The sequence below is a fragment of the Zonotrichia leucophrys genome, chromosome 14 (assembly GCF_028769735.1).
Source record: "Zonotrichia leucophrys gambelii isolate GWCS_2022_RI chromosome 14, RI_Zleu_2.0, whole genome shotgun sequence".
NCBI lineage: Eukaryota > Metazoa > Chordata > Aves > Passeriformes > Passerellidae > Zonotrichia > Zonotrichia leucophrys.
Window position 1 is genome coordinate 6,328,293 of NC_088184.1, and position 12,160 is coordinate 6,340,452.

Genomic DNA, 12,160 nt, shown 5'->3' on the forward strand with positions numbered 1-12,160 from the left:
CAAAGTCATTGAGAAATTCTAGGAGTACAAATACTTTTCTTAGAAGACTGCTTGATTGGAAGGTTCATCCATAAAATCATAAAACTTGCTGAAGACAGATCTGTGTAGAGTATATATAATAATTACCTGCCCCAGTGGAGAAGCTTTTTCTCTGATTTCTTGTGTCTAGTCAATGCAACGTGTTCTTGCACTGGGGTTTAAATTTTCAGACCATACAGAAAGCTACATGCAAAGGTATTACAGTGACCTTAGACGGTCACTGTGGTGAGAGAAGGACGAGAATCTTGTTTCTTGATCATAAGGCTTGATTTATTGATATAAGATATATAATACATTATAACTAGACTAAAAAGAATAAAGAGAAGTTGCAGAGAGCTGCTCAGCTAAGAATAGAATAGAAGGAATGAATAACAAAATTCTGTGTGCAGGGAATCTGTCCCTGAGCTGCTCCTGTGATTGGCCTTTAATGGTACACAAAGAAGATGAGCCAATCACAGGGGCACCTGCTACATTTCACAGCAGCTGATAATAATTGTTTACATTCTTCTTCTGGGGCTCTGCTTCCCAGAAGATGGACAAATGTGAAAGAAAGGATTTCTATGAAAAAATGTCTGCGACACAAAGGCATTTTGATAACACTCAATATATTGTCAGCTTCTTTTGTGATCTGCAATCTCAGTTATATTCCTGTAGTAAGAATCTCCATGGAAGACTGGCTTTGTATCATTCATATTTCTAGACATGGCAAAAAATTTAATTTTACTTGAGAGTTCATCTTGCTAAGGTAATTTGTGATAGAGATTTGAGAAGGAAGAGAGAACCAGCAAAGTATCTATTTTTGTGACTGACACCATCTGTACAGGTGATGCTGACCTGAATGACAACATCCTCATTTTCATTCTTGGTTAATCAGTTCTTGGCCCTTATCTGGCTGTGTCCCAGAAGCCTTGCAGTGTCAGTAAATCTAAGAGATGGTTTTTTCCTTCAAGAGTACTAGAATATGCTTAGATAATACAATTATATAAATGCAAGGAAACATAGAGAACAGCACTTCCCAAATGATGATTTTGTGCAGTAACATATTTCCAGCAATCTTCTGAAAGGGTTCATTTTCATTGCTTCTAAGCCACACAGCTTTTGTTATCACACCAAGTTGTTGGATAGAAGACAGTGAATTATTTTGAAAAGTATTCTTCTTAGAAAGCAGAAATGCTTCCTGAAATTCTCTGAGGCATTCAACAGAAAGATACTTAGAAATGCACATTAGTGGGAAATGGCTGTTCCAGGATTTTCATGTGCTAAATAAGGAATAGCTTAACTTCTGTTGGTGGAAATAAAAACATCAATACAAATATTCCTGTTGAGCCTCTGGGATGAAAGGGTCTCCACCATGAGCAAGAATTCCCAGAATGATTCAGGGTTTGGTATCTCCTCATTTCCCGTGGTGCTGCCTTGCCCTGGCTGACCTGCCATGGCAAAATGCTGGACTCAGGTATCCCTTGTGACATTGCTGCTGCCACCCAACCTGCTGAGGTTCTAAGGATGGTTTCAAATGCAAAAAGATTTGGTTCTGAACATGCTCTGACACGATTCAAAAAAGTTCTCAAGTTTTATTTCACTAGCAAGTGAACTTTGATTATATTGAGTTCTTAACTGTTAGGATCTTACTTCCTTGCTATGGAAAGTCCCTGTAAGTGGCAGCTCTTCTCTTATCAACTTTAGGAGAAGCCCTCAAAAATCTCCCTTTGTGAGAAGTTTTTGAATTACTAAGAACACTTTCTTGGGAATATAATAAGATAGTGGTAGGCTTCCCTGCAAATTGATGTGTCTTTGCACATAGAACTTGTATATAGATGAGGAAATCAGGATCATAGTTGCCTAATACTTTAATGTAGATAGAAATCCATATTTATTCCAAGTTAACCAAAAAACTAAAAGTCAGCCAAAAAAATTCTAGTCCACAGAACTTTTCTGTTGTTTCATTGAGATCTGATAAAATACACTAGGCACAGTATATTGATTTTGTAACCAACTGTGGGCTGTCAGTATTGTAGGAAGCACAGCACAGTTTCCATTTCATCTGATGTTCTTGCTCATTTTATTTTTTTTGCAAAGGCTAAAGTTCTGATTTTATTTTCTACTCCTGTACTTCATTCTGCACTAAATGTGATTGCATGTTTGGAGATGAGTGTCATTCGTTTTATAGGAAATAAATGTGATAAAAATTAATGCAGTCTAGGAGGAAGAGGTTTGAGGGGGCAGATAAGTGAAAGCTGAGTAATGGTTGCCCTCCAAATTAAAAAAAAAATCCAAACAAAATCATTGTTGGGTTTAACTTTTGGGTTACCAAAATGGCAAGATTTTCCTCTTCTTGACTGAATTTGGCAAATATTAAACCAAGTACTGTGAATTCTTCTTGAAGCACTTGGTAGGAAAACTGCTTTATAGTAGTCCTATATAATTTCAGTAAATCCAGAGAGTGCAGTCTGCCTAAATGGGAGTGATCATCTCAGATTCTAAAGTGGCTGTGTTCTCATGAATTCAATAGTATTATCATATTTTTGTTAGATACCCTTGGTGTCCTTTGCTCCACATAATGAGATTACCCTGTTAAATTTCAGCTGCAGCCCAAAGCCATTGCTTTGGGGTAATTTCATGGAAGAACCTGATACATGGCTTCCCTCTCTTCATCCCTGTTGTGTCAGAGATTCCTGGAAGCACTGCCAGCAGAGAGCTCAAACCCTCACAGTTCTACTTCACAGGAGCCACTGTTCTGTTGATTTTAAAAATAGAGGAGTGAAGAGTTTTCCCTTAAAGCACTTTAGATTTGTTTTTCCTAGTACTTCCTGCAATCTGGGAGATTCTGGGCACTGCAGCTGTTCATGAATTCAATGCTGTTACTGTAAAGCAGCATTAATTTACAGTACACCACAGAATTACTGTGTAGGAAACTCTTAAAAAGCAGAACACCGGAAGTAATAAAAAATGATTTTTCATTTGCTGTACTGAAAATGCAGTTCTTGTAGGGAAAGAGGATTATAAATGGGGCCTTTCAAAATGTGGCTAATAAAATGATTGTTCTTTGACACTTTGGGTCTTTGCATACCATATGTCATGAATTTGTAAATCAAAACTAGTATATTCATTTCACAGAGCAGCTGTTGAAAGTTTCTTGGGACTGTTACAGCTTTCAGAATGCTTTGCCCTGATGAAGACCTTCTGAGAATATAAATTAAGTGCTCTGAGAAAGTTACATGTGGCTAGCTTTAGTGAGAACAGCAAATTAAAATGCAGAAATCCCCTCTGTTTCTGTCTTAACTTGTAGACATATTAGCTAGACTTGGCCAGAAAAGTTATTACTGTTCTAAGTTCCAAATGTGAGAGTCTCTGAAGGTTGGTTGTGTAGGTGTCTATAGCATGGAAGTATTGCAAATACAGTCAGTCTTAAATAATGATTAAATAAAAATATTCCAGGATTGTTTTTGCATAAACAGCTCCTGTAGTTGTTTCCCTGTCAGTCACAGGCTGTCTAAGTGTGCCAGTGATACAAAGGCTCTGCTGCTTCTACTTCACTGAAAATAAATGGCAGGTTTCAGCTTCTTTCATGTCTTTTTTTTAACTAAGTTGGAAATTACATTCTACTTTTCCAATGTAAAAGGTATTACAATTTTAATTTCAATTTTAAATGTATTAAAAATATTTACTACAGGACAGCAAACTTGGGAATTGTAAAAGCCAGTATTTGTTTGTAAGATTCTGTTAAAATATGTAGTATTGGGTGTAAAAATATTCTGATAATCTTTTCTTTAATTTCTCAAGGCAATCAGAGTTTTCTTTATGCTCCGTTCACTGTCCCTGCACTTGCAAGGTGAGCTGGAAACTCAGTTACCACTCACGAGGGAGGGAGATCTGATAAAGGCAGATGATGTTCTGGATTTGAGTAAGTAGCCCCTCCATTTCCTAAATAGTCTGATACAAAAATTACTGACTCTTTTCTCCTAAACTGCTTGTTACTGCTGTTCTTACTTAAACTACCTGAATTGAAGTAGCAGGGTGTTGAGGTTCCGCTGTGTGTTGTGGCATAAAAATGTATTTTGCAGTTGGAGTCTGCCCAAACAAGAGAGACAGGAGGATATCAAGGAAAATATCACACAGAGCACGCAGGATGCACAGGATTGCATAGGTGCCATACCTTGGGAGGAGACTCTGCAGTGGGCAAAGCATGACCCAAAAAATTACATTTGTGTGTCTTTTTTAAATACCACTTTGGAGGTGTTGTTGATTTGACAAATTTTCCTCAATCTCTATTAATACAAGGCTTTTAAAATTCTTGGGAACATTAAGATGCCTTCAGTGTTTATGCTTGTTTGTATACAAGTCCTTTTAAGAGGGGAGTAGAGGTTAAGATGATCCAGTAATGGTTTCAGCTACTGTTTTGATTTGGAAAAATCCCACAAACCTGTATCAAAATAGCTCTTTTTTTTCCTTTTGCCTGAATGATCATGTTTTATGTGAGTTTGATGAGGGAGATTCAAGTTTCTTGTAAAGAAGCAATTTTAATATTTTGATGCACATATGTTAAATGTGAACCTTTAGGTGTAGTTACAAGGTTGTCACCAATATATATGAATATATATAAATGTCTGAACAGAGAGTCAGGTAATTCCACAAAAGGTTCATTCCATACTGCTGGATATGCTGTCATCAGAATTAGAGCAACTGTTACTTTGCAGTGTTTTTCTGCTGTCAGTAGTTTTGAAGCAATTCCATATTTTGTGATAACTGTGAGGCTGGAGGTGTTTTCAGTCTGTTTAGCAGCTCACTGTGTGAAGTCACTGGCAGCTCAAATTAACGGCCTCAGTGCTTGGTTTCAGGTGGTAACAGGATTCTGTTTCATGTTTTAAATGCCATGGCCAAGAGGTAAATGAGGATACATTTAAAGCTGTTTTTTCTTTGCTGAAACAGAAAAAAAGTAACATTATAGTTAAGTTTCTTTGCATATTTGGCAGAGTGAGCAGGCTCTAAAAGGCCATCACAGTCAACATTTTTTTAAAAACACTTCAGAAAAGTTTATGATGGAATAATTGATGTTGTAAGGAACTTCAGTAGATCATCCAGTCTAACCCCCCTGCTCAAAGCAGGATCAGCTAAAAAAGGTGTCCAGGATAATTTGTCATATTTGTGGCAAGGAGAGTAACCCAGAATGTGGTGCAGATGTATAACCAGGGACACCTCCTCTAACATGAACTAAATGTTCTTCATGGGAACAAGGTGGATCCATGACTGGTTGGTTTCTTGTTTAGTAAAGCTGGATATCATCCCAGAGGGCTGCCTGCTGTGGGGAAGAGTTCTTCCTGTGAAGTGGGAGGTGCTGCATTCACTATCTCCAGCCTAATGCTTATCTCGGGCTGCCAGCTGTGCTTACAAAGGGCTGAAAGTTTTCTGTAAGAGCTTTTAATGTCTGCAGATAATTTCTGGAATTGGGATGGCTGGAAATTATAAAATCATTAAAGATCAAGCCCCAAGGCAGATCAGGTGCATTTAGACCATATTGAGTAGCTGTTATATTCATGAAGATTTCTTACAATACAGTCTTTTCAGGCAAATATTTTCATTAACACAGACAACTATTTTCCCTGAATTTACATCTTCAGCATTGCAAGCACCTGAGGTCTATGAACTCTCCTTCCTTGGCTGTATTTCCCAAAACTTGGGTTTTTCTTGGAGAAAATTCACAGAAATTTTGGATCCAAGTAATGGAAGTGTAGCATCCAAACTGGTTACAAGCTTCATTTTGCATGGGGAGAAATTAGCCATTGCTGTTAATCTCAGGAGAGGCACTCCAGTTCTCTGCAGCAGTGCCACACCAGGAAGCCACTCAGCCTGTGGTTCACTGTAATCAGACCAAATTTGAATAGTACTGAAGTTTACTGGGCTTGATATTTTCATCTGAATGTGGTTGGGTATCTCGAGCTGTTTCATAGCAGAGCTGTAAGTATTCTTACAGCAGTTCACTGAAAATGTGTTTGACCACACTTTCTCTTCTGTTTTTGTCATCAAGGATGACAGTTTGACTCCTCAGCAGCTGTGAACTAGAAACAGTCATGTAAATGAACTATATTCAGTTGTATAGGCTCAAAGGATTCCTGTAACAGTTGCCTAATAAATGAGTAACTTTCCTTTCTGTTTCTTTTAAAGACTTTTACAGTAATGCTGTACTTCAAGGTGTTGTCAGGTCTAAAGTAAAAGCTCTCTGTTCTGGAAAGCATTCTGCCCTTGGAGTTCCTGAAGTGCATTTTTGTACTTGGGCAGTTGAATTTGTATAGCAAGTATTTTAACCTGCTTACTGTTGCACTAAAAACTTTGTAAATACTGGTCAAAAAACTGGTCAAAACTAGTATTTGACAACTCCACAACTCTATTTGGTGCTGTGGCCTGTTAGTTGAGAATCTCCCAAAAGAGTCATCAGCCTGACACCTCCTGTTTGAAGGAGTCCCAATCCAAGCACTTTGTCTTGAGAAGAGCAGGAGTGCTCCAGGAATTCAAGTCAACTGAAATAACTGTTGATGGATTAATTTGGTTAAAGAATAAAAGAGGCAAGAAATGAAGCATACCAAAATAAGAAATAGCCAGTTCTGCCTGGTGTCTCAGCTCCTTCTCTAAACAGGAATAAATCTTCCACAGGTTCTTACAGTAATATTTGCCAGTCCTTTATGGATTTCTTGAATCTTCCAGGGCTGTGAGAAGGTTAATGCAATCAATTCTCATGTTAACTGAATCATGTCCTGTATGTATTGCATTTATTGATTAAACTTGTTTTCTCAAATTTCAAAAGCTGACAGTAGTTTCACACTGGTTAGCATTAATTATCCTCTTAATTGTGTTAGGGTTCTATATTTCATGCCTTTCTTTCCTACCACCCAATGAATTTTGAATGGATCCTGCTGGTAAAGGGTAATTAGTAGATTCACAGAAATGTTAGCTGGAAAGGATCTCTCACTTGTATTGTGGGGGTTTTTTTGTGGGGAAGAGGAAGTTGGTTTGATTTTTGAAGCCTGAAAACCTTTGGTGATGTAAATTCCACATCATCTCTGGGTAATCAGCTGCACAAAAGAATTTCTTCCACCTCCTGACCATAATTTATGGCTGTTGTCTATGGTTATGTGACCTGCCACTGTGAAGAGCTGTACACATCCACTTGTAGTTTATCCTGCAGATGTTTCTAGTGTGAAAAGTGGTGTTAAATGCTTGTTTAGATGTCTGGATGAGTAAATAAGTTCTACTGATTTGTATAGCCTTCACAATATTTTACTTGCTGTAAGTTGTACTAGATGAGAGAGAGGAAAAGACCTGTGTGCATCAAATATATGAATGAAAGTATCAGTATGAAGCAAAGGAAAAAGCAGCTCTTAGAGTTAGCAGAGCTCTGCTAGGGGTTGGCACTGCCAGTTTAAGGGCTGATTGGTAGATTTCAGCTGGTGTGAACAGGGTGATTTAGTCCCTTTTCATTAATAACGGGTTTGAACTGGAACAGGGCAGTGAGGAAATGGTGGAGAATGTATTTTGGGGTTTGTTGGAGGGGTTTCTGGAGTAAGAGTCTGTTTGTTCAATATAAGTCAATGAAATATCAAACATTGTCAAAACACTGCTACAATTTACCTGGGGAGTCCAAATAATCTTGAAATTGAAGTGTGTCCAAGAGCCAGCATAGGTTTCAGACCTGTAGAAAAGTAGCTCCTGTCAGGAGACAAAGTTTATAACAAGGTAGAAGTCATGGCCTGCAGTGGTGTTGGGTCTGGCTGTGGTTGTTTACAAGTTTTCTTGAGACTTCACGTGGTGAGAGAAATAAGGATGTTGCAGTTTTACCCCTGAGATGAAAGGAGCTCTTTTCTGAAAGGTAGTGAAGATAGTAAGAGAAAGCAAGGTGTATATAGTACCCATCTTATATTTAACTTGTATGTCTGAACCCCTGTTGTTAAAATCTCTCCTGCCCTTTCTATGTAACTATGATAGGAAAGTTAAAATATCTATTAAAAATGCGAACAGAAGCTTTAACCATGTGTTATCAAGGTTGTTATATTTTTGTATGTTAACATTTTCTGTTATGTAGAATACCCACACCCCAGAATCCTCAACTTCAGTGTTATGTAACCTTTTCCCTTCCTTCCTTCCTTCCTTTAGATAACAGTGATCTGATTGCTTGTACAGTCGTAACAAAGGATGGGGGACAAGTTCAAAGATTCCTGGCTGTGGATATTTACCAGATGAGTTTGGTTGAACCAGATGTTGCCAGACTTGGATGGGGAGTAGTTAAGTTTGCAGGCCTTCTGCAGGTAAGGGAAGTTGTAGTTTGGGTGGCCAGCTTTTCTGAGCTGAAAATCTACATTTTATGTTGGATAAATAGTAATACCAGTATTAGCTTATATATTTAAGCTCTGTACCATGCTTCCTTGTTTCTTTGGTCTTTTTTCTGCTTCCTGCCTTTTAAAACAATTCTGAATTTCTGAAGAAGTTTACGTAGGTAACCAGAGACACAATTGCAGATGGGGTAACTTCCTTAACATCTGATGGGCTATGCTCATTTGAAGACTGAAGTCACATCTGGTTAGGATTGTGTTCCAAGCACTTTACTCAAGTAGTTAATGAACTTACTTAGAGTTCTGATTTTCCTACAGGTGGAGGTGACAGGTTGTAATTTTGAAATGATGTGTGCTTATCTAAGGAATTTTTTCTCATTTGTCTCTTTATTGCCTTAACTGTTGCTGTTTGTATTTCCTGAAAATTTGCTGTGCTCAAATAATTTAATTCAATCTCTATGAATATTAATTTCTGAAGAAGTAAGTTCAAGTTGTACAACTTGCAGAGTCTGGTTTGGTTTTATACTGCTGGGTTTTTTAACATGGAAACTGTCTTAGTAAGAGCTTTAATGAAACATTTTTATAGTACTTTCTTTCAATGTTGATATTTAATCTGTAGTTTAGAAAAGCTTATTTTAACTATTTGCCTTCTGCTTCTCTTTAGGATATGCAGGTGACCGGAGTAGAGGATGACAGCAGAGCCCTGAACATCATCATCCACAAGCCTGCCTCCAGCCCTCACTCGAAGCCCTTCCCCATCCTGCAGGCCACGTTCATCTTTGCCGACCACATTCGCTGCATCATCGCCAAGCAGCGCCTGGCCAAGGGCCGCATCCAGGCCCGGCGCACCAAAATGCAGAGGATAGCAGGTGGGTGGTGTGTAGCAGATAGGGCCTGGCGTTCGGAAGATCTCGTGATGTTACAGGAAGACAGGGCCCCTGTCCCCTTAGATAAGAAAATTAACATAATTTTAATTCAGTCCCCTGAACCAGATTCCAGTAATTTTCCACTTGCCCAGGCAACTTTCCATCCCCTACTAACCATAGATAGTAAAGACAGACCCTCACCTGACGTAGAAGCCCCCTAGACTATAAAACCCCATGAGAAGAGAGAATAAAAGCCTTTGATCCTCCACCATATTGGTGTCCGCGTGTTTCTTAGGCCCGAGCGACCCTGGAGAAGAGGGTCGCCGTGCTGCTTCCTGAAACCAGGCCGCCTGCCTTGTATCAGAAGGCAACAGTGGTGTCCTGCAGTGCCTCTGGGAGAACACTGGGCTCTCATGGCAAGTCACTCTGTCATGTCAGGCTGAGGCACACTGAGGAGTGGTGGGCTACAGAAAGCTCTAAAACAGGGCTGAGTTTCCAAGGAATAGATTTACTTCCATATTTAACTTAGAATTTATAAAGTGGATATGTGACACTTTAATTTTTTTTACATGAAGCAAGGCATAAAAGCAAGTTTGAGGATATTAGTACTTGATATTAAAACTTTTAGGTTGAATGAATGCAAAGGCATTTATTTTCCATCTTAAAGCTGATTGTCTCTTTAAATGGCTTTCTGCAGTGTTCTGTTTTAACTAATGAATTACTTTATTTCTGCAGGGAAAAGCAAAAGGGGTTTTTTATTGTTAATAACTCCTATGGTTTTTTAGTGAAAGGGACTTCCTGTAATCCTGGGGTTTTTTTCTTCTCCGCTGAAATGTTGAGGTTTCCCTAGTGTGAATGTGGTGTAGACAGCAATGTAGAAAAGGTTGCCAGAAGCACTGACTCTTTAGTTTGTCAGTGCATTTGTAACCATAATTAAGAGGCAAATGAAAGCAAGTTATGTTAAAATCTGGTTTAGTCTTAGGTCCTGAGCAAACTATCAATTTTCTTGTCACTTCTTTTTCCTTTTGTGTATTTGAGTAACAAAAACTATCAATTGTGATTAAACATAGCTCTCCTGGATCTTCCTGTTCAGCCTTCAACTGAAGTTATGGGTTTTGGACACAGCTCTGGAGCTGCAGCCCAGCACCTCCCATTTAGATTCTATGACCAGTCCCGGCGTGGGAGCAGTGACCCCACAGTGCAGCGCTCTGTCTTTGCATCTGTTGACAAAGTCCCAGGTAAGATTAGCATTCATTAACAAGCAGGTTTTGCTTTGTGATTTCTGTCTGCAAAAACTGTGCTGTAACTTGTACAAGCAGTGAAAAGCTTATTGTGGTGTGTTCCTGAGCACACAACTCCAGGATGAGGCTTATGGCAAAATTTACTCTGAGAGAAACAAATAATACCTGGGTGTGTATTGTGGGTGTGTTGTGAGCAATACTTCCATGGCAGTTTCCCCAGATGTCTTAATACCTTGCCTTCCTTACAAATCAAGTTAGTTTAAATCATGCTTTGCATACTCAGTGTTTATGCAACACATCTGGATCTTCCTGTTCAGCCTTCAGCTGAAGTTACAGGTTTTGGACACAGCTCTGGAGCTGCAGCCCAGCACCTCCCATTTAGATTCTATGAGCAGTCCCAGTCAGTTGTGTGTATTTCCTCCTTTAATTTGGTTATGAATGTCTTCATGCTGCATTGTGAAAACAGCTGGAATGTTGTGCACTGCCACATTTCCCTCAGAGTGAGCAAGACAGAAAAGGGCCACAGCTACATTGGCTTGGAACTGGGATTAAAGGAGTGATTCTAAATCAATGAGCTCTTTGCTTTTTTTTTTCTCTTTATTGTCTGTTTCACAAATTGACTTCTCTGCAGAAATTCTTTTCCAGATTACTATTTTCCTTTTGGGTTGAGTCATTTTAAAGGGAAATCTCATACTACTTGAAAGTACTTAATTGTGCTGTGTTATACAAAAGATTTCATTACCACTTACTGCCAGTCATTCCACAGAACTCAGCATTTCTCTTTAAATGTGATTCAGAATTCAAATGCACACAATTCAAATTACTTACAACGCAGATGTTTTACTGCTTTAGAATTGGAGCTCAGTTACCTGAGTCCTGGCTGGGGAACAGAAATGATAAAACCATAGGTATTGTCAGTCAGGTGCGTCAAGGACCAGTGTATGATGTGTGAGGGAGTGTTTTCCTTATTTGACCAGACTTCCATGGAAAAGGTGTGGTTGTAAAGAGTCCAGTGTTAATGTTTCAGCTTTCTCTAAGAGTGCTTTTGTGTTCCTAACGAATGACTTCTTCTGCTAATTCGAAGGGGAATACTGGGGATGATGCAACACAGTCGTTTTTCAAGCAATGACATTCTTTATTTGAATCCAGGAAATGTAGAGTTCCACTTGCAGATCCAGAGGGAAAAGTATTTTGAAGCTTTTATTTGATACAAAGCATAAGAAATGAGGCAGGCAACTTGAGGTATATCAAATACAGCATCTTTGAAATGCATTTTATGACAGGTAGTAATATAATAAAAATTGATTAATATCCTGTTTTTACATCTGATTACAAAACCAGTATCAAATATGCACTTGTTATCTTATCTTTGCTGAGGAATGAATAAGCTTTCCTTGTTCCTAGTGATTTTTATAGGAATCTTAATCAGGCTTGCAATGATTTTTACTTAAAGAGGAGAATTTTGTGGCTTTGAAAAAATTACTGAGCAAGTTGCAGTTAAATTACTGGCTTCATGTATGCATTTCTGAACTGTTACAGCTCCAACTGATGTTTGAGTTCTGCAGAGCTTGCACAGTCAGTTAATTTGGTTGTACTTTTAATACTCAAATTATGCTTTCCCTTGGTGATGTCCTTTGTAGATTTAAAGCAGAGCTGTTTTTGTGGCAACATGTTTAGAAGACTAATTACTACTTTT

General features: G+C 38.5%; 1 protein-coding gene across 6 annotated transcripts in view; it reads left to right on the top strand.

Annotated features, from left to right (window-relative positions):
- CLEC16A (C-type lectin domain containing 16A) overlaps positions 1–12,160 on the top strand; it is a 59,774-nt gene that overhangs the window by 30,524 nt on the left and 17,090 nt on the right. For 5 of the 6 annotated variants that reach the window (XM_064725657.1, XM_064725658.1, XM_064725661.1 and 2 more), the window contains exons 18-21: positions 3,820–3,940; positions 8,182–8,333; positions 9,022–9,226; positions 10,294–10,461. In XM_064725657.1, the coding sequence (XP_064581727.1) occupies positions 3,820–3,940; positions 8,182–8,333; positions 9,022–9,226; positions 10,294–10,461 (646 nt within the window). Of the gene's footprint in view, positions 1–3,819; positions 3,941–8,181; positions 8,334–9,021; positions 9,227–10,293; positions 10,462–12,160 lie in introns of those variants that run through there. The other variant, XM_064725662.1, reaches the window with a different exon arrangement.